This window comes from Scomber scombrus, chromosome 6, assembly GCF_963691925.1.
Source record: "Scomber scombrus chromosome 6, fScoSco1.1, whole genome shotgun sequence".
Lineage (NCBI taxonomy): Eukaryota > Metazoa > Chordata > Actinopteri > Scombriformes > Scombridae > Scomber > Scomber scombrus.
The window spans coordinates 24,294,820-24,315,178 of NC_084975.1; the positions used below are offsets into that span (position 1 = coordinate 24,294,820).

General features: G+C 40.7%; 2 protein-coding genes across 2 annotated transcripts; one reads left to right on the top strand and one right to left on the bottom strand.

Annotated features, from left to right (window-relative positions):
- Positions 1-1,150: 1,150 nt before the first annotated feature.
- epx (eosinophil peroxidase) lies at positions 1,151-6,541 on the top strand. The gene is made up of 13 exons (XM_062421556.1): positions 1,151-1,168; positions 1,268-1,349; positions 1,812-1,902; positions 2,004-2,179; positions 2,691-2,850; positions 2,931-3,060; positions 3,146-3,352; positions 4,018-4,375; positions 4,445-4,605; positions 4,687-4,945; positions 5,028-5,198; positions 5,949-6,186; positions 6,274-6,541. The coding sequence occupies exons 1-13, from the start codon at positions 1,151-1,153 to the stop codon at positions 6,539-6,541; spliced, it is 2,319 nt and encodes a 772-aa protein (XP_062277540.1).
- Positions 6,542-9,189: 2,648 nt separating this feature from the next.
- Positions 9,190-20,051, bottom strand: rab3il1 (RAB3A interacting protein (rabin3)-like 1). Its single transcript, XM_062421557.1, has 12 exons — positions 19,831-20,051; positions 17,544-17,708; positions 16,357-16,540; positions 15,902-15,997; positions 14,311-14,388; positions 13,898-14,131; positions 11,870-11,998; positions 11,681-11,793; positions 11,452-11,475; positions 10,765-10,864; positions 10,596-10,662; positions 9,190-10,480 (listed from the first exon to the last, which is right to left on the bottom strand). Exons 1-12 carry the CDS (start codon positions 20,049-20,051, stop codon positions 10,395-10,397), a joined length of 1,497 nt encoding a protein of 498 aa, XP_062277541.1. The 3' UTR covers positions 9,190-10,394.
- Between the last annotated feature and the right edge of the window lie 308 nt (positions 20,052-20,359).

A 20,359-nucleotide genomic window follows, 5' to 3' on the forward strand; every position in this document is an offset into this window, starting at 1 on the left:
ACGTGAATTAAGCAAAAGGATCAAATGGACATAAAATGCTGCATTATAAAGTAAAATGTTTTAGTGTAGACAGTTTTGGATTTTGTTTGCTCATATTCAAAGTTAAGAGATGAGCCAAAATATCCAACAAAAATAATCCACGACTAAAGTGAGAAAATGTTTTTGTGTGGATTTGCTTGTTTTTTTTCTTCAGCAGGACTTTTCTAAGGACAATAGATTTCTACATTTCATGTTTTCAACTCTTCTCCCAGCACATACAGTAGATGATGTGTAATGTGGGTCAGCGTAGATAATACTAATAACATCGTAATGAAATGGGACTGATGACTCATGCGATGGTATCACACACCTGGAGCATCAAAGGCAAGAAGCGGGCAGAGGGAAGTCCTGGTGCTTCACGTTTAATTTTAAATAGAACACAACATCTCTTTATGAGTCGGTAACGTCCTCTACTGTGTATTAACTGCAATCATTTTGACCTTTCTGTCTGATCCTTTATGCTTTTTTTTTATATTCATCCTCATCCCTGGTTCATCATCATTTCCCAGATTCCAGCTCAACCACCTGTCTGTGTCACTGGCACCGGGACCATCAGATTGAATGTTTTGGCATGTGGCAAAAACACAGACACACTTGTAGGGGAAATAATTCTTAAAAACTAAATGTAAATTAGTTGGAAATTCCAGTTTGGCTGCTTTGAAATATTAAATGAACCCATCTTTTCTTTAGTGCGTTTCATGGATCGTGTCCAAGATGTAGAAACATCTATTCTCCATAACGTTGGATTAAAAGTGTCTGATTTATTTGAAATGATCCAAATATGACAGAGGGGGTTTTCATCATGAGCAAGAAGACAGAAGTAAATTTGATTTAAAAGGTTATTTGGTCGAGGCAGTGAGTGCAGTGTTTGATGTTGCGTTCCTGTCACCAGAAGGACAGATAAGGGGATTCTGCACATACCTGTTGGCTTTGCTGCCAGTGTATAAATGGCAACCTGGACACTCTGAGACAAGCACACACTGACACACACACACACACACACACACACACCTGTTGGCTGCTGAGATGAGCCACGGTCAGCCCAGCATTAAGATACTATGAGCGCTATTCATTTTCTCTCTGCTCGGATAGAACGGTTTTAGAGATCTAGATGGACACAGCACTGACGGTGAGTTTCTGTTTTTCTGCTTCTCTGCTTGAATACATTTGACAGAATCGGTAACTTCACACATTTGAGGTGTTCAGCTCAGACGTTTTCTGGTTTCAGGTGTCTCTGCTCGGACTGTCTCTTGTCCTGCTATCCTTCCCTGAGCATGCTTCACTGAACGGCGCACTTGACAGCTCCTCAGGTAGTATTTCTGTTGGGTACTTACTGAAAAGAGCAGATTTTAAGAGCCTTAATGTTCAGTGCCAATCTATCGCATTATAAAACATTCATATAAAGCAATGAAAAGGAAAGCTGACATTTTTTGTTATTTAACAATGACATGATTTAACTGGGACCACAGTCTAACCTTTTATAGTTTCGATTGGCTAAGATAAACCCTACTTTAGGTGCCAGACATGGCTGGTGGAGGTTTTGCAGATTCACATGATGTGAACTGTAGTCAGGGTATTGTCACAGGTCCTAAAAAACATAGTTTTGGAAGATTAATAGTTGCATATGAATTGGAATTATTAGAGCTATAAGCTTGTTGTGTGATATAGTCATTGTTGGGGAACGTTATCCTTATCTGTCAAGACCTTCTTTAAATATAATGACTGTACCATCATCACACAGCTCTTCTCTTTCTCTTTCATGTTAATCTCAGGAACTGTGTATCTGGGCTCTGTATATGTGGAGGAGGCTCTTCAGAGGGCGATAGAGCTGACTGATGCTGCTTATGCTCGCACAAGTGAAAGGTAAAACCCTTCAGTTGTAGTTGAGAATCAATCTGACACATGAAAAAGTATACATCAGCATTGTGTTAACACTGGAAAAAACAAACTTTTAATGTTTCCAGGGTGAAGAAGTCTCTCTCTGAGGGCGCTCTGAGACCGAGTGATCTGCTGGCTCAGTTTAAACAGACTGAAGCAAAAACCAGAACTCAGATCCGGGCTGCCGAACTGCTGGACAACACAGTGGAGCTGATCAGAGAAATGGTCTACACTCACACTATGGTTCAGCCCAACTCTCACGGTACTAAAAATCAGCATTGCACAACACAAAGAGGTGTTTCTGCTCCTGTATGTCGAATAGTTTCTGTCCAAATAATTCCAAACATTTAATCAAATCTTATGAATACAAAACTATTGTTTTCACATACCCGACCCTCCGTACACTGGCTTCCTGTGTGTTTCAGGCAACAGTTTAACAGTTTTATTTTTTAACTTTTTATTCCATCGTGGATAATCATTTTCACCTCAGTATCAGGCCAGATAGGCTACAAAAACATGTAAATCTAATTTCGATTTGCATGATGATAATTTTGTTCTTCTGTAATCATAATTCCCTCTTTGCTTTTGGATTTCTTTTTGGCAAAAGTGAACCATCCAGATGATCCTAGAATCAGACCTCGTCATTTTACAAGACAGATGCACATGAAACTTTTTGGTTTACAAATTATAACAAATAAACGTTTGGTTTTCTGGCATATAATCTGTTCAAACGTCTCTAAGCAGTTATTTGTTTTTTGTGTGTTTCATTAAAGTTTTGTTGTGTTTACTGTCCTCAAAAGAGCTTCTTAGTGAAGGAGATGTGGAGAATCTGCTGCAGGTGACGGGCTGCTCCTCTGAGCTGCACAAACCCAGCTGTCCCACCGACTGTCTGTCTGAGCGCTACAGATCCATCACAGGAGAATGCAACAACAGGTCAGTGTCAGCAGGGCCGTCATGAGTTACTTTTTTCACTTTTTTTGGTAACTGTGTGTCTGTTGTGTTGTTCCGATCAGACAGAAACCCAGATGGGGGGCTGCTAATGTCCCGTATTCCCGCTGGCTGCCTCCAGAGTACGAGGACATGTGGGGGGCGCCCAGAGGCTGGGACCCAGAGCACACTTACCACAACGTCAGCCTGCCTCCAGTAAGAGCCTGCAGCAGCACTCAGTCATCCTCTGTCCTGCCAGCTGCAGGAGCTCCATCACTCCTCACCTTGTTTGTCTTTGCAGGTGCGGCTGGTGTCCCAGGAGGTGCTGTTCACCCATAATGACAACATCTCTCTGGACTCCACTCTGTCCCACCTGCTGGTGGAGTGGGGCCAGTGGATAGACCATGACGTGGTGCTGACGCCCCAGAGCCCCAGCACAGCTGCCTTCAGGACAGGAGCTGACTGCACCCGCACCTGCAGCCGGGACACGCCCTGTTTCTCCATACAGGTGTAACCTCTCTGCCAATCAGCTGCTCTCAGTGTGCTTCAGTTTTTCTCCTTCATGCGACATACTGTATATACTATCCTTTTTTTTTAAAAATGTTATAGGCATTTATTAAAATCTACATGTGAAACATACAATAATGTATACACTATACTTTATAAACACAACACAATGCTATGGACATTACATGCTCAGTTATTGCCTATTTGTGAAAACCTCACAGTGCTTATGAAACACTTTGGCCTGTGAACCTTTAACACAAAGCAATGTTGACTTGTGAGCGTCATTGGTTGTATACTATCTTTGTGTTATAGCCAGGTCATGCAAAGAGCAATTTTTGTTCCCCTATTTAAAGTAAGCGCTTTTTATAGAAGCTTAAAGAAGTGAAATTATCCTTTATTGACAAGAGAACAACTAAAGATAAGAGGAATTTCTGAAAAGGAAAAAAGAAGTTGTCTTTTGACCCCTGGGATGTATCTTGTGATCCATAGCGGGTCAAGACCCCAAGGTTGGGTACTGCTACTCTGAAATGCATTTGATACATTGATGCATCTACAATGTACAATAGCATTTATCATCATGTAAAAAAAATGGCTAAACTGGCTAAAACATTAACATCTGTTTTCTCTCATCAGCGACGATGTAAAACAGAAAGCTTCTCTCCACAGATCCCGCTGTCAGATCCTCGCAACGGCATCCAGAGCTGCATGCCTTTCTTCCGCTCTGCTCCGAGCTGCGTCGATGGAGTTCAGCCCCGTCGCCACCGGGAGCAACTCAACGCCATCACCTCCTTTGTGGATGCCAGTATGGTGTACGGCAGCTCTGACAATCAGGCCTCTGCTCTACGTAACCGCTCCTCTCCTCTGGGCTTAATGGCCCTTAACGCACAGCACTCAGACCAGGAGCTGGCCTACATGCCCTTTCTCCCTCGGCTGCAGGCTCATCTGGACCCCTGTGGCCCTCGTAACTCCACCGCTGCAGGCAGATCTGCACCACAGGAGAACACCACATCGTGTTTCCAAGCTGGTGAGTGAGTGAATCGTCCACTTTCTGCAGGCTTCAGTGGAGCTGTTGTTCATGGTTCATGTTTTGCAGGTGATTCAAGAGCCAACGAGCATCTGGGAATGATCGCGCTGCACACGCTCTTCCTGAGAGAGCACAACCGGCTGGTCAAAGAGTTACACCTGCTCAATCCTCACTGGAGCCCCGACACCCTCTATCAAGAGGCACGCAAGATCATGGGAGCCATCCACCAGGTGTCATCAGCAGTTTCAGTTTTTACCTCCACCTGTGAGATCATTCGCCTCACTCTGACCTGCTTCCTTTTATCTTTTCAGATCCTAACGTGGGAGCACTACCTGCCGCGGGTCCTCGGTGAGAGCACCATGTCCCATCTGATGCCTCCCTACAAAGGTTATGACCCTGAAGTGGATCCCAGCATCGCTAACGCCTTTGCGGCAGCTGCTTTTCGTTTTGCCCATGTCACCGTGCAGCCAGTAGTATCCAGGCTGGGACCAGGTTACACCGCTAACTCCCAGCATCCCTCGCTGCCTCTGCATCACTCACTCTTTGCCTCTTGGAGGGTTGTGCAGGAAGGTAAAGTGTGATGCTGTAAATCAGTAAATGTCTCAGCTTTTTGTGTTTCAATCTTTAATTTTTCTGCTGGTGTATTGATCAGGTGGTATCGACCCCGTGCTGCGCGGTCTGTTGCTGTCCCCGGCTAAGCTGCAGACTCCGGGTCAGATGATGGTGGAGGAGCTGACGGAGCGGCTGTTTCAGGCACAGGGAGGGATGCCTCTCGACCTCGCAGCCCTTAACCTCCAGAGGGGCCGGGATCATGGCCTGCCAGGTACCAACTTCTTAACTCTGACACACTGCAGAGTTGCTGTATCACTTCATAGTGAAAGTCCTCTAATGACTGTCTACAAACATTGTTTCAAAACAGATTGTATTTGGGTTAAATTTAGTCACCTAACAGAAATTTATTAGAGGCTGGAGGCCATTTTAGGGATGTTAAAGTGGTAATTATACTTTTTTGTGGTAAAACCATAACAGACACATTATTATTTAAAGCATTTTAAGTATTTTTATATTTCTTTAAACATGTCTGGAGGGGATCTTTAAGCATACTTATGCAGTCAGCATCCATACGAAATCTGCTTATCCTGCAAGGCAGAGCACCCTTGAGATAGGAAAGCTTCTCACAGCTTCAAAAACCTTCAATTATTTGCAGTTTGCAGTGATACAAGCACAGACATCTAAGAAAATAAAACATCTGCATTAAATCTTTGGAAAATAATTTTGCTTTCCATTTGTGATTTAATTGGCAGTGTCATTACAAAGTACTATTTTGATCGACATCAAAATATTCCTTTTCCTGGCAATTTGTGTTAAGTACTGTATAAAATGAGCATGTAGTGTAGGAATGCGTGTAAATCTGCACTATAAACACTCACTGGTGTTGCTGTAGTTGTTTGAATCAAAGTCAGAAGAGACAGAGACGTATCCTAACAAATCATAATTCAGACTCTCCCTCACAAAACTGTATTTAAAGCTTAATCTTCTCCCTCGTGTGTCTCCCTCGTCTTTTCCCACAAAGGATACGGCTCGTGGCGAAGGTTCTGCGGCCTCTCTGTTCCCAACACGACATCAGAGCTGGCAGAAATCCTCCGTAACCAAACTTTGGCTCACAAATTCCAGCTCCTGTACGGGACACCACACAACATCGACGTGTGGGTGGGGGGCATCTCTGAACCTGCTCTGCCCGGAGGCCGTGTGGGACCGCTGCTGTCCTGCCTGCTGGCGAGACAGTTCAGAGACCTGAGAGATGGCGACAGGTAAAACAAAAAAATCATCCACTGATTTGATGTAACACAAATTAAGCCTGAGTGTAAGTAAAGAAATCCAAATCTTTGTCCCTCGAGGTTTTGGTGGGAGAGGGAAGGAGTGTTCACCGGCGCCCAGAGGAGAAACCTCCACGCTGTCTCTCTATCCCGCATCATCTGCGACAACAGCCACATCACCCACGTTCCTGCCAACGCCTTCTCACGCACCGAGAGCCCGGACGCCATGCTGGCCTGCTCCCACCCGCTCATACCCCACCTCGACCTCAGTCCCTGGAAAGAGCCAGACTCAGGTGAGGATCTGAAAAAGAGGACGGAAGCTTTCTTTGCTAAATTTGATCTGCTGTGATTTGATTTGGATTTTTGAAAGTTTACTTCGAAAAGTGTATGAAAAAAACACAGATGAATAAAAACAAATAATAGTAATCAATAGAATTTAACATGAGCACCAAACTTACAGTATCAAACCAAAAAATCCCACATCTGAAAAGGAGCAGGAGGAAGTTATATTTTTATTACAGTTATATTTATCCAATGATCAACAACAATAACAGCATCCATCATGATTGTCACAGTCAATGAGAGAAGCAACGCCCCCTCCTCATCCCCGTACCTCTCAAAAACAATCTATTTTTTAAAGTAATCCATACTTCTGCTTTTCAAAAGTTCTTCCTCTATCCCGCTCCACACACCTGTATTAACTTCTGTCTCCCAGATCCCAGCTGCGGTCCGATACCCAGGATTCAGTCCGGATACTCTCTGCTCTGCAGCTCTGTGATTCTCTATCAGTGTCACTCTGGTTTCAAGCTGCTGGGCTCTTCGTCCATCAGCTGTGATCCAGACACTCAGAAGTGGAGCTCCGCACCCCCAACATGCCAAGGTACAAAGCCTAAAGGAGGGCCGGGTATTTCTCAACATCACGTCATGGATTGGATTTAAAGAAGTGACGTTCATCTTGATTTATTAACCTTTATTTTACCTCGAAAGACCATGAGGAGGAATCCTTATTTACAACAACATAAAACAATATTAGGTATCATAAAAGAAATAAAAGAAAATATTAGGTAAAATAAAACGATGAATAAATACAAGTAAACAGATAAGATCACAGTGATGTTAAAAACATTTGCAATCAATTAAAATAAGGTCTGAGATGGCCTGAGAGGCCTTTGAACAGCTGTAGTGGTGGTAAAGAGTCTAATTTTAAGGCATTTTGCAGATTGTTTTAAGTGTGACATTGACAAGTTGGATGTCAGATCTTTTTGTCAAGAAACCAAAATATCTAAAGCTGCAACTAAATATGATTTTCATTGTCAACTAAAATGTTTATTTTCTCATTTAATAGAAGTTAATGTCAGAAAATGACGAAAAATCACAATTTTCTAAACCTCATGACGTCATCTTCAAACAGCCTGATTTGTCCAACATGTCGTCCAGAAGCTGAACATATTTAGCTTATCACATGAGACGAAGAAAAGCAGCCAGTTGATGACGAAAACCAGTTTTGCTTGATAAATGACTTGCAGGATTAGTCGATTATCACTCGGCATAGAATCACTTTCTGCCCGTCAACCAATCGACTGGTTGTTTCAGCTCTAAAAATGAATGATATTTAACTGAAAGAGAAGCAATAATCATGAAAACCCATCTGTCCCTGCTGGATATAAAATGTATTTCATGATAATGGTATCTGTGTTTTTGTCGTTGTTGCAGATATTAATGAATGTGAAGAACAGAGTCCTTCTTGCCCACACAACATGGAGTGCCTCAACATGCCAGGTTCCTTCATTTGCTCAGGTCAGCTCAGATCCTTTTTTGAAAAAAAAAACTCACGTTACTATTTTGTTTGAAGCACAACGCTGAAATATGTAAACATAGACAACACATAATTAATCTTAGTGAGTGTGTGTTTGTTTGTGTTGATACAGAGCCCTCCTCACTGTCCGCGGTGTCCGTTGTCACTGCGGTCATAGTAGTGATCGGTGGTACGGCCGTGCTGGTGATGATGATGATCTGCTATCGAAGGTACGTACTGAAGGTAGAAATTCATTTAATAGAGGACAGAATCTGGATTTCACTGTTATACACAAATATTATAAAAGTGTCCCAAATCTGTTCGGGATAATAGATTTTTAGATTACAAAAGTCAAACAATCAAAATAAATATTAAACAAACATCTCACACAGTTACATAACAGTGGCTTTAAAGTGACGTGTGAATAACAATGTGTTTCTTGCAGATATTTCCCCAAGAAAGAAGAGTTAGTCCGCGCTGGGTGTTGCCAGGGGAAAAGTTAATCAACCATCTTAATGAGTTCGGTTAATTATTGTCCTAATGTTCTTTGTTATTTGAAATGTGTTTTAAACTGTCTGTATGTATTGTAGTGTAATAATATTTTGGTCTTGTTAATTTATAATAGATTCATATGACACTCATCATGATGTACAAAACTAGACACTTACTAACTCTATATATCTGACTACACATTATATCACTGACCACTGATTGTACTTATTCATTAACTACAACCCAAACTATTTCCTCCGGGTCTGCTGTAATCTGTATGGTGAGGCGATGAGAACAGAAAAACAAGCTTACAAAGGTCTTTTCAATCAGGAAACCAAAATCTTACTGGAATGTCTGTTCCCAAAACAGATTTTCACACCATAAAGCTCCTCTGAGCGGGATACGGTCCCAGTATTTTCTCCCTGTGCCTGATTCCTGCTTACAAACCTGTTAGGCAACTGTGGTTGTGTAGCAGAGCGTTTTGTGTAGGGGTAACCAGGCGGTTCCTGGCGATGACCTTAATCTGTGAAGTTCCCCGAGAGAAATTGCGTGTGAACTTGTTGTATACTGAGCTGAAATTAATTAGTGATGAGTCATCGTTCCCAAACTTCAGGCTAAACTTAACAAAGACCCGCCATTCATGCGCTATCAGATTTGATCCAAACAAGGCTTATAAATGACACACAGTACAAAGGTGATGTAGTCAGGCTACGATGTCTCATCTTTAATGGAGTGTTTACACTGGAAGACATTATTATCAGTACACTGAGGTTAGGAAACTCAAAGCCTAATAAGGCTAAGAAGCAGTTATTGCACTTTCTGACTCACAATATTCTTCATTTTTACCTTCAAAAAGACTTCTTCTGTAAAAATTGGCCATTAATAATAATAATAATCTATACTATGAGGTACGACAGCCAATATAAATTGCATAATATGGCTATGAACTGCATTCATGCAAAGTCATTTATGGCTTATACTGTATGTACATATTGTTGATTGCAGACGTGCAAAACTACAGTTGTGCATTTTGCGATCATATCACGTTTTAAAGCTTGTTCATTTACCAGCTACATAGGAAAGCTGTTACTAATTCATTGACAATATATCGGATTATGAAGTACAGGCCTGGCTAACATGCAGCAGCAGCTGCAGGTGTTTTGTCTGTTGTTTTTTTCTCTTTTCTTTTTTTTTTTTTAATACAAGGCATCTAAGAACAGGTAGTGCAAGAGTGCATCGACAAAAATTAAGGCCATGCAGAGACGAATTGTCTTTGCTGTGGTTGTAAGAGATGCATAAGAAATAGATCACTGTTCAGTGAGATCTATACGGATTATTGTCTCACAATATAAACTATTACATATATACTTACTTATATAAGTATATAACACTTGAGGTAAGAGACCAACTAAACTCTGCAGGTTGTGTTCATCCTGTGTTCATCTTTTCAACAGCCTGAAACATGATACATACGATCTGTTGTATTAGCATAAGAAGTCGTGTGTGTGTGTGTGTGTGTGTACTCCACCGGGGAGGTTCAGCGCCCACAAGATTAAAAACTGAAACATTTTCTCCACAGTTGCAAAGAGAATATCTGGAGGACAGTGGTTAGTTACTCGGCCCGCAGTATAACAGAAACTTGTGTTGTACAATTTTGGGAAGAACAGCCCATCTTTAAAAATAATTTTCCTTCTTTCCTGCAGTATTGGTTTGAATCTAATTAAATTGCAAATTCAAAAGTGGCAGTTAATTATTTTCTGCTTCCCTTGTTGATTGACTTCTGCTGCAGCACTCACGCCGTACACCCTCTGCTACAAAAACTGATCCAAGACCTGTCTGTTACTCAGACGTCTGAGTAAGTGAGGTCCTGGGACCATGCTGTCCTGTTGGGTGTTTCAGTGTCCTATCGGGTCCTCTAGCCCTGGTCAGTGAAGTAGAAACCTAACTTGGCCACGGTCATTTCTCTGCGGAGACGCATTACCTCCCAGAACATCTGCTCCGCTGGATGAGAGACAACAGAAGATACAACATTTCATTGGTTGAATAAAACTCTCATTTATAAAGAAAACCAGGCCCAACTACAAAATATTTCAAATAGATATCAGTGTTAACTTACCATCATGTCTCACCAGGCCCTGCTGGATGTAGCGGATATACGTGAAAAAATTGCAAGCAGCCGTGATCTGGAAAGGTGAAATAAAGGACGAGGTCACATTAAACAACATTTAACAAGTAGCAACCGCAGTGTGTCGTTATAAAAAGGTCACAGAGATAAAGATAGCTACCCGCGCTCGGCTGGAAGGAGAGATGTAGTAGTAGCTCCCCTTGTCGCCAAGTTTAATGCGATGCCTGCAGAGCCGCGACATGCCGCTTAATGCACATTTTCTACAAGCGGAGAAAGATCAGCTGTCACAAAATGCAGCTACAAGACACAGATACACAGTCATTTTATTTCAGCAAACACTGAACATGAGTGAAGTCCAGGGTGCCAAATTGACCTTTTTTGGTCCACCATGTTCAAATTTGACCAGCATCTCAATAGACTACCATTGTTTTTGGGGCTGGAGAGTAAAGCAAATCTAACAGCCACTTATTATATTATAATTTAACAGTATTTGACTTCGGCTGGTGCTAATTTTGTACCCTGGTTTGGTCCCTTGAGCTCATAACAAGAAGAAATATTCCAACTTGGCTAAATAATACAAAACACATTCCACACAGAGACAAGTTTCAGAAGTGAAACAAAAGAGAAGTGAAGTTAGAGAAGTTAGTGACTTGAAGAGGAAAAGGTCGTAGGTTACGTGACTGAACACACGGACGCATGCAGAACTCCATCTGGTTAATTTACAGATTCGTTCACAGTTTCCTCAACTTCACTTTTTGACGTCTGAATAAGGCGGGATTGATTTTATGATGCAGTGATTTGTGTTAGTGAAAAACTTAACAGGTGATTGTTTCCTGAGGAGACTTACGTTTCTATTGCTGCCCTAAAGCCACTGGAAAAACAAAGATTTTCATCAGACAAAGATTAGAAATGTGCCCAGTGATTAAATCCCTCTCAGATACAAAGTAAGAAAAGAAAATCATCAGGAGAGAAACCCAAAACCAAAAGAGAGTGAATTTTCAGTGTTGACTGGCTATTGTTTAGCAGTGAGGGGTCAAAGAGAGGACAGCGTGATAGTTATTATGTAGATAACTCACTTAGGGCCTCCGCACTCAATCGCTGAGGCTTTAACCATCGGTAATGCTGACATGGCCACAGGCTCGATAGTCAGAGAGTTGTTTTCCACAGCACTCTGCACCAACTGGGACAGCTGTGGGAAAACCGCGACAGTAAAATACAACACATGTAAACGATGTAACGTTTCTGCAGAGTGGTGAGATTCTGACCTCAGATCTTGTGAAGGAGAGGCAGGGTCCGATATCTTCTCTGTGGATCCGACTCAGGAAGGCAGAGGAGCGGTCCAGACTCGGATGTTCCTTCCACATCAGAAACTCTGCGTAAAGAACTGAGTCCATCTGCAGAGAGAAACAGTCAATCACTGTCAATGATCCATGTCTACATGCAGCTACAGCTTTGATGCCCCACCTGTCTTTACTCTTAAATTATGGAGGCTTTGAATTGACAACATAAAGTCAAATATTTTAAATAGACACAAATGGTCTGGCTCAGTATCAGAAATCCAACTAATAAGATTTATTCCAAAATGAGATTTGTTGTTTGCTTTTTGGCTCGAGAACGCAGGGTTTTAAACTTGAAGTCCGAAAAGATTTACCAACTCGACAAACATTCATTAAACTATTGATATTAATTAATAAATCTAAAAATCATCTTCAGACAGAATGTTAATTTAGGTCAAAACCTTTATTGTCCAAAATGTTTAAAAAAAACTGACCGCTCTTTAAAATGTAAAAACAACAAAACGAAGAGTCTAAAGCCATGTAAGCGGCTCTGAGAGGCTGCGTGCAGCACAGTGCTGCTTTGAGCTAATCCACAGTCACAATAATGTTAACATAGTTCAGCTTGTTAGCATGCAAAGTACTGCTGAGGCTTATGGGAGCGTCAGTTCAGTTCAGTTTAATTTACTGTCATTCATACATGCTAAAAACATGAAGGAACAAAATGTGTTATTCAGGTCCAGCAGCGTACAGAATAAATAGCATCAAAAATAGACCCTAATATAAATACTTAATTAAATAACCTAAAAACCTATGATAAATAGAACACATAGCTAAAAAACAAGCAGCATAAATCAGATGGGCAGCTGTTTGATCACAAACCAAAGTACTGGACAAGCTGAAATCCTGACCAGATAATGATGGTGTGATATGGGAAGTGAAGTGGAAGATGAATGTGGCAATGCGTCCAATAGTTGTTATGATTGTCTGAACCACGGCGATCACCTCAAGAAAATAATTCAACTGAGGACAGACGTGACTTTAAAAGGACATTAGTAGAGTTTTAGAAAAAATGTTATACACTACAGAGAGATGGGTAAACAGTAAAGTTAGAAAAAGACAGAGGATTAGTATTCAGTTTTCTCACTGCATTTGGCAGCTTTTGATTTTCTATAAGCTGAATATTCAAAAATAAAGAATCCCAGCTGCAGAGTTTTAAATAACAGGATCAAACTTTTTATCCAGCTGTTGATGCAAACAGTGATTCAAAGGTCATATGACTATGCGGTGACTGTTCTCCAGTTAAAATGAGTTGTAGTTAAACATTAGAAAGACCAGCTCTTAACCAAACCAGTCAGGAGCCATAAACATTGTGGTTCACTAAAAACAACTTCATTATAAAAAGCCTCTAAATGCTATAAAAACTGTTTAAACATTAAAACAGATTCTGAACTGGAGAGCCACTAGTCTGTCGAGCCAGCTCGAGAGTGTCGCTCTCAAACTCCTCCTCAGAGATACCATACTGTGTATCACTGTCACTTTGTGCTCCGGGGCAGGAAAAACACCCTCATTGTCCTGTAAATGTTCACAATGACAGCAAACAGATCCATTTTCCAGTGGCCGAAACCTGCAAGACTTATCACGTCGAACCAGGTCGAACGGTATGCAGTTACCTGTCTGCTGTCAGTCCCTTGCCCCTCCCCCTGCTCCTGCCAATAAGGGTCATAGGTCATACTGACAGACTGGCCAGGAACCAGGCAGAGAATCAGAGAGAGGAGAGCAGGAACAGCAGACTAAGAGAGAGAGGAACAGACACCAGAGAAAGAGAGGAGGAACAAGTGAGGGAGATGTTAGTAACGAGAGAAAGAACAAACAACAAGCAAAGAGGAAATTCATTTTCTCAAGATGAGAGACGGACTGGACACGAGAAGGAGGAGTAGAAGCAGAAATGCACAACTTTGAGGTTGTAGAAAACTACTTTGAGAAAAGAGGCGCGTGTATAAACATCCTTCAGGTTACCTCTCGGTCCTCTTTGGCCGCAGGCTGTATGGAAACTGAGGAGGGTTCAGGTTTTCCAGGTGAGGATGGAAAGGCACCGCTCGCGCTCTTGTTGCGGATGTGACCGACATGTTTGTACGCTCCCCTGGTGCCCGGAGACTGCAGCTGTGGATGCAGCTGGCGGTTCGGTGAAGAAGGCGTGGACGTCAACACCAGAGTCTTAAGAGCCGTCACCTCTGCTTGCAGGACATCGATCTGAGAGCCACACGGAGAAGATAACGCAGACTTGGATTAGAGAAAGTGATGGAATTCTGATGATGGGGCGGAAATCAATAACTTAGACAAAAAGGCTATTTATGCATCTAAATAACTCACTTAAAATAGCTTTAGGTGCTAAAAAGGGACAGTAATGAATAAAACACAAGTTCACGCACCTTCCCCTGAGCCTCCTTCAGCTGTTTCTCTGCTGCTGCTTGTTTGACGTTAGCTTCACGAACCATCTTATGAGCTTCCTGAATATTAAAAACATGAAAACAAGGTTAAAACACTCGACAAGAAGTAAATCCTACAAGATGAAGAAGAGTACTTTTATATCAAGTCATAGATATAAAACAGATACAGAGATTCTCATTTATATGTTCAGGGACTGTGTGAAATTGTCGATGTACCGTGCTCGACAAATTAATATTGCCACAGGACAACCAGCTTAATGTACGACTCATTAAAATGTCCCATTTGTGGGCAATAAATGTATTGTATCCTGGAAGAATGACAATCCTCCCTCCTTCTTCTAATGAACCCATCGGGTGTATCAACAAATAACACACCTAAACTAGAGGTTAAATGTGAGGAGGGAGACATAACATTTATTTTCTTTTTTCTTCTTTCTTTGTTCTCTGTTGGATTTAAGATGTTTGTGTTTCTTGTTAGTTTAGTTCACTTTGCATTTATCTCACCTGCTCTGCCATGATACTATTAAATATTTGTGTCAATTTTCAATAAAGATATTTTGTAGAAGATTAAAAAAAAGAAGTAATTCAGTTTGGTGCGGAGCAGGTAATGAAAACGAGGTTGATGAGAACAGTTTGTGGGATGGATAGAGTTAAAACAATCAATTAATCGATTAATCATTGGGAGTACATTTCTAAGAAAATAAAACTCTGATTACAGCTTCTTAAATGTGAATATCTTTCTTGTTTCTTTAGTCCTCTATGCTGGTAAAATGAATATCTTTGCGCTGTGGACTTCTGCTCGGGACAAAACAATACATTGAAGACGTCTTCTTGGGCTTTTGGAAAGAGTGAACTACATTTTTCAGATTCTCATCATTTTCTGATATTTTATAGACCAAACAAATAGATAACTGACAGATTAATCAATAATGACAATAATTCTTAGTTTCAGCCCTACATCTCAATACGTTTGATCTTTTTTCATTGATTTTTAGGGTCACAAATAGCTTTTATGTGGGCCTGTGCATGTGTGCTTGTCCTTAATACTGTTTTACCTCCATGTATTGTTTTGTGATGTTAACTTTTCATACTGTTTTAACTCTTGTATGCACCTCTGACCAAATGAATTTCCTCCTTTGGATAGTAAAATCATTTTAAATTTTTTTTAAATAATCGATTTGTAAAATGAATTTGTTGGCTGCAGTCCTGGAGCCATAAAACCAAAACAATGAGCCTCAAGAGGCTGAAACATTGAGAGAGGGGGTCATTCCCTTCATACTCAGTAATTTGATCCTTTGTTAATGTAATAAAATACTGATTAATGCAGAATTTAAACATTCCAGATGAAGTTTTGTCCACTGAACCCTCGTCCCAAAACTTCTGTTGTCTCTCTTTGTTGAAAAAGCTGAAACAATCCTGTTTAAACCTGCCAGTAAATATGTTTTATTGCAATGCAAACTGTGACTTTGAAGACTCATCACAGCTTCACATCACTTGCCTCATCATCATCATCAGGGCCGAATGCATGTGTTAATTGCAGCACACTCAGCAGACGGCAATAACTCCTGCTTACCTCAAACAGACTGGCGGTCAGCTCCTCCAGCTCTTGTTCCAGTTGATTCCTGACCTGCGACAGACGCTCACACTCCTTGTCTTTTAGTTTCAGTTCCTGAAATGTGCGGGAGAAAGGGAAATGACCACGTTTCACAAGAAAGGATTTTTGCTTTGTCAACCTTTTTTTCTCCAGGCTATACAGTGCCATTAGTGTGTGGTATGTCACAGGCTACTTTTGTGGGAGAAATCTCAGCCTTAGGCCCAGTTAACTGGGGACAAAAACTGTGTACCCAATTGGGAAAAGGCTGTTTTTTGGGTCAGTGGTTGTGGTTAGGGTTAGGCAGTGCTTATGATTAGGGATAGAGTAAGTCACCAAGAAATTAATGTAAGTCCATGTAATGTTCCCTAAAGTGACTATGATCTGAAAATGTGCGTGTGTATATTTGCGTTTTAGCATAAAGTAGGTTACAACACCTTCTTTGCAGCATCCAGCTGTTCCCGAAGGATCTCCGAGCCCTTTTCTCGGATTTCTTTTTCTCGGATTTCTAGCGAGGAGCTACGGATCCGTGAGAGGCTGCCGCGGTCTCTTCCTGAGGTGGGTCCTGCCTGGCCTCCTCCCTCCATTCTGGGCTCTGGCTCTGGATCCAGATCTACCAACCTTAACAGCATCACAAACAAAAATATAACAAGTTAGTTTAGTTAGTGAGGCGACATAAATATATCATGATCAGTAATTAAACTGTGTGTACTGTGAAGACACTAGAGACCGATATAATTTTTGCAGTTATCTAACAAGAAAAAAATCATCTTATTATACAAAATGTGAAGGTAACCTGTAGAAATGTGTATTATATGGTGATCAAACCCCTACATATTGCTTTTATTCTTATATTCCATCTAATATTACATTAATGTTCCTTTCTTTTCTGTTCATTTTTTTTAACAACACTGTTTACAACTTTTTATATTGCATATTGCACTTTATTGCTCTTATAGATTACCAATGTTTTATTTATGTCTTAAATTGTTTTTAATTGTCTTAAATGTTCTTATGGCTCAGGGAGTGCTATCTAAATGTTGTTATATTGTTGTCTGAACCTCAATATAATGACAATAAAGCTACTAAACTACTAAACTAAAACTATGCTCCTTTCCTTTCCCTGAGTATGATTTCTTTTTGTTGTTAAGCACTTTGAGCTACATTTATTGTATGAAAGATGCTACACAAATTAAGTTATAATTATTAAAGTTATTATTATATGTAAACCAGAGACTGTTTATAATGTAAACTCACCTACAATAGTTGAACTCATATATATATTAATAGAGGAACATCTGTGTTATCTAATCCATTACAGCTGCTGTGTTTACTGGTGATAATAAACAGCTGCTGACTCTCTGCTACTGCATTAGCAATCCTCAACATTTCATCAAAGCTCTGCAGGATCGACATAGTTTCATTTTCCCCACAACAACAAAGTCATAAAGTTATGTAAAGTAAAGTAAAATAAAAACACAGTAATCAGGACTTTTAGCAGCTAATCTAACCTAACCTAGTCCTCGTTAGGTAACTACAACTTTTTCCCCCCGTCCTCCAACCCTCCTACCCTCCTCAGTATCCGCCCTGTTACCCCGTCAGACAAACCTCCATAAACCTGTACCTTGTCAGCTTCTCCCCCCCAGTGTCCTCCAGGCTGTTTTCTGGCGTTAAATCAATAGTAAAACCCCGATAGGAAGCAGTGATGTTGATGTTTGCAGGTCTCAGTGAAACTAATCTCTGCGCGTTTAAATCACACGGCGCAGGAATGCGGACGCTGACGTCACAGCTACGACGTCAGCAGCTTAGAAAACGATGATGAGTAAAAAGTGAGACAGCTGTGTAAATATATACTATACTTCACTGCTTTTCTTCTTCATCACCCGCCATATAATGCTGTGAGAGATAGGAGGGAGAGAAAAAAGTCTCTCTCTCTCTCTCTCTCTCTCTCTCTCTCTCTCTCTCTCTCTCTCTCTCTCTCTCTCTCTCTCTCTCTCTCTGTTTACGGCTGGCTGTCAGTCGGCAGGTCACATGACAGAAACGCATCCACTCCCAAAAAACACACAACTCCCCAACGCCCCGACCCAAACATCCGGACTGCAGAGGAGAGGCACACTCAGCCAAATACTGATGTGTCTGCAGGGGCGCCGCCAGAGAAATTGGGCCCCATGAAAAGACCCCCACCCCCCCACAACCACCACCACCACCATGCGTCATTTCTGTAACCACACCTCTACCTGGGGAGTGTGTCTATGTTCCCTCAGCCCTATGTTCCCACGGTTTAATAATAAAAAAAAGAATTTCACTTGCCTTTCAAGCATTTTCATAGATTAAAAAAACAGGTTAAACTGGGGCAACAACACATTATGTGGATTAGGGAATGGCCATACCTGTGCTATGAGAATGTAGGCCTGAGGAAACATGGGGCCTAATTTGGTGGAAAATCATTTGAGGGAACATAAGGCTGGGGGAACATAGGGCCTAATTTTGATGGGAGGTAAATTTCTTAGAAATGGGGGAACACAGGGAAGACTCTACTTCTACCTGCATGCAAATAAAGCATTAGTTTAATTGTAAATGAAATATTCTATTAATGTCTATTAATGATGATATGTTAATTTTTATTTTAATTGTTCAAAATGTTCAAACATTTTTTAGGGCCCCTGTCAGTCACAGGCCCTTAGAGTCGGGCTCCTTTATGTGAACGATGGGAGCCGGCTCCCGTCCAAGAGCTGCGTTTTTATTTTTTATTTAATTGTCACAGTTCACCTTGCTTAAAATCTAAAGAGAAAAGGCACACACACAACATTTAAAGTAGGCTACAGGGCAGATCTGATATCTGCTGCCAAGAGACAGCTGGGCCTGACTAAATGGCTGAAAGCAATAAAGACAAAGAGGACGTTTCTCTCTTTGTCTCACTATAGTTTGATTATTGGATTTATATATTAATGAAAGAGATACCCATCGCTGCGTAAACCACCATACATTTATATAATTGAAATTAAACTTTCTGACTTGGACAAGCATATGGGAAATGGTATTTGTTTTGGATGGTTTTTAAAATGTTATATAAATAATTAATATAAATAAATTATTAAATACATTTGTAATATAATAAGCTTTTAAAATACAGATGAAAGATGAAACCAGTAGTTTCCAACCTTTTTGTCTTTTGGCGTCTTACAAAAAGCAGTGTGTAGTTGAGGTCACATTTCAGATGTCTATGAGTTGTTAACAGCTCCACCAAATAGTGATTTTTCCCTCTAAACTTCTCACATAATTTAATTTCATTAAATGATCAAAAATCAAAGATTAGAGAAAATATAAAAAAACTGAAAACAGATTTGTGTGTCAGAACTTTGTTTTTTCTTTTTTTCTCTCTAATTAATCATCTCACCACCCCTCAGATTTATCTGGTGACCCTTTGGAGGGGCCCGACCCCTAGGTTGGGAACCACGTGTCTAAACGCTCCACCAGCTGCAGCAGCAACCGTATTAATAATCTAATAAATCCTTTAGAGTAACACATCAGTCAGAGGGACCAAACTACTACTTTTAACTATATTTTGGTGGTACTCAGCACATCACTTCATCCTGGTGACTTATTATTCAGGATATCTAATTGAGACAGCCTTGGTTTGAGCTCAGCTAGTGACCTGTTTTGCATGTCATGAGATGAAAAACTAGAATTTTGACTTACTTTGTAATCATTTTTGACTTCTTATCACATAACTTTGACATTTTATCTCATAATGTTGAGTTTTTCTGTCTTATAATTTTGAAAAGTTCTTTCAATAGAAATGGGCACACAAAAGGGCACCAAACTGCTTTATGGTCATTTTTGAACAATAAAAGCATCATGTTTGTTCCATACAGGTAAGAATATATGATTTTTCTTGCCAGGATGTTTACCTTCCCACAGCACAGTCTCTCTCCTCAGTTTCTCTGCTGGACTTGTTGTGCCTGGCTGAAGGCTGTCCCAGGACTCCAGGTGTCCCATAGAAGACAGTTGAGGAATATACGGCTATTCCAGATTTTCCTGCCCTGAGGACTTCATATCCTGGGCTGGATGAAGTTGCAGATGGTGGAGAAGAAGAAATCTGGACACTGTGAATTCCCTCAAAAGCATCCATGTCTCTAATGAGTGCAGAGACTCATTCAAACCTGCAGGATGTCTCCACTGAAGTTTAATCCAGCTTGATAAATTATTTTAGCAGTATATGACAAGCCTGGCTCCTGTGGATGTAAATGCAGAAGAGATATTATTACATCATGCATCATAAAATTTAAAAAAGGATACTAAACTAGTCTATAAAAGTGTCCCTATCTATCACCACACCTCACAGATATAGTCATCCAGTAGTCAGGGAACAAGCCATGACCTGTACAGTGTTTAAACTTTAACTTTCATGTTTCCCTCTCTGAACTCTGCAAAGCTAGA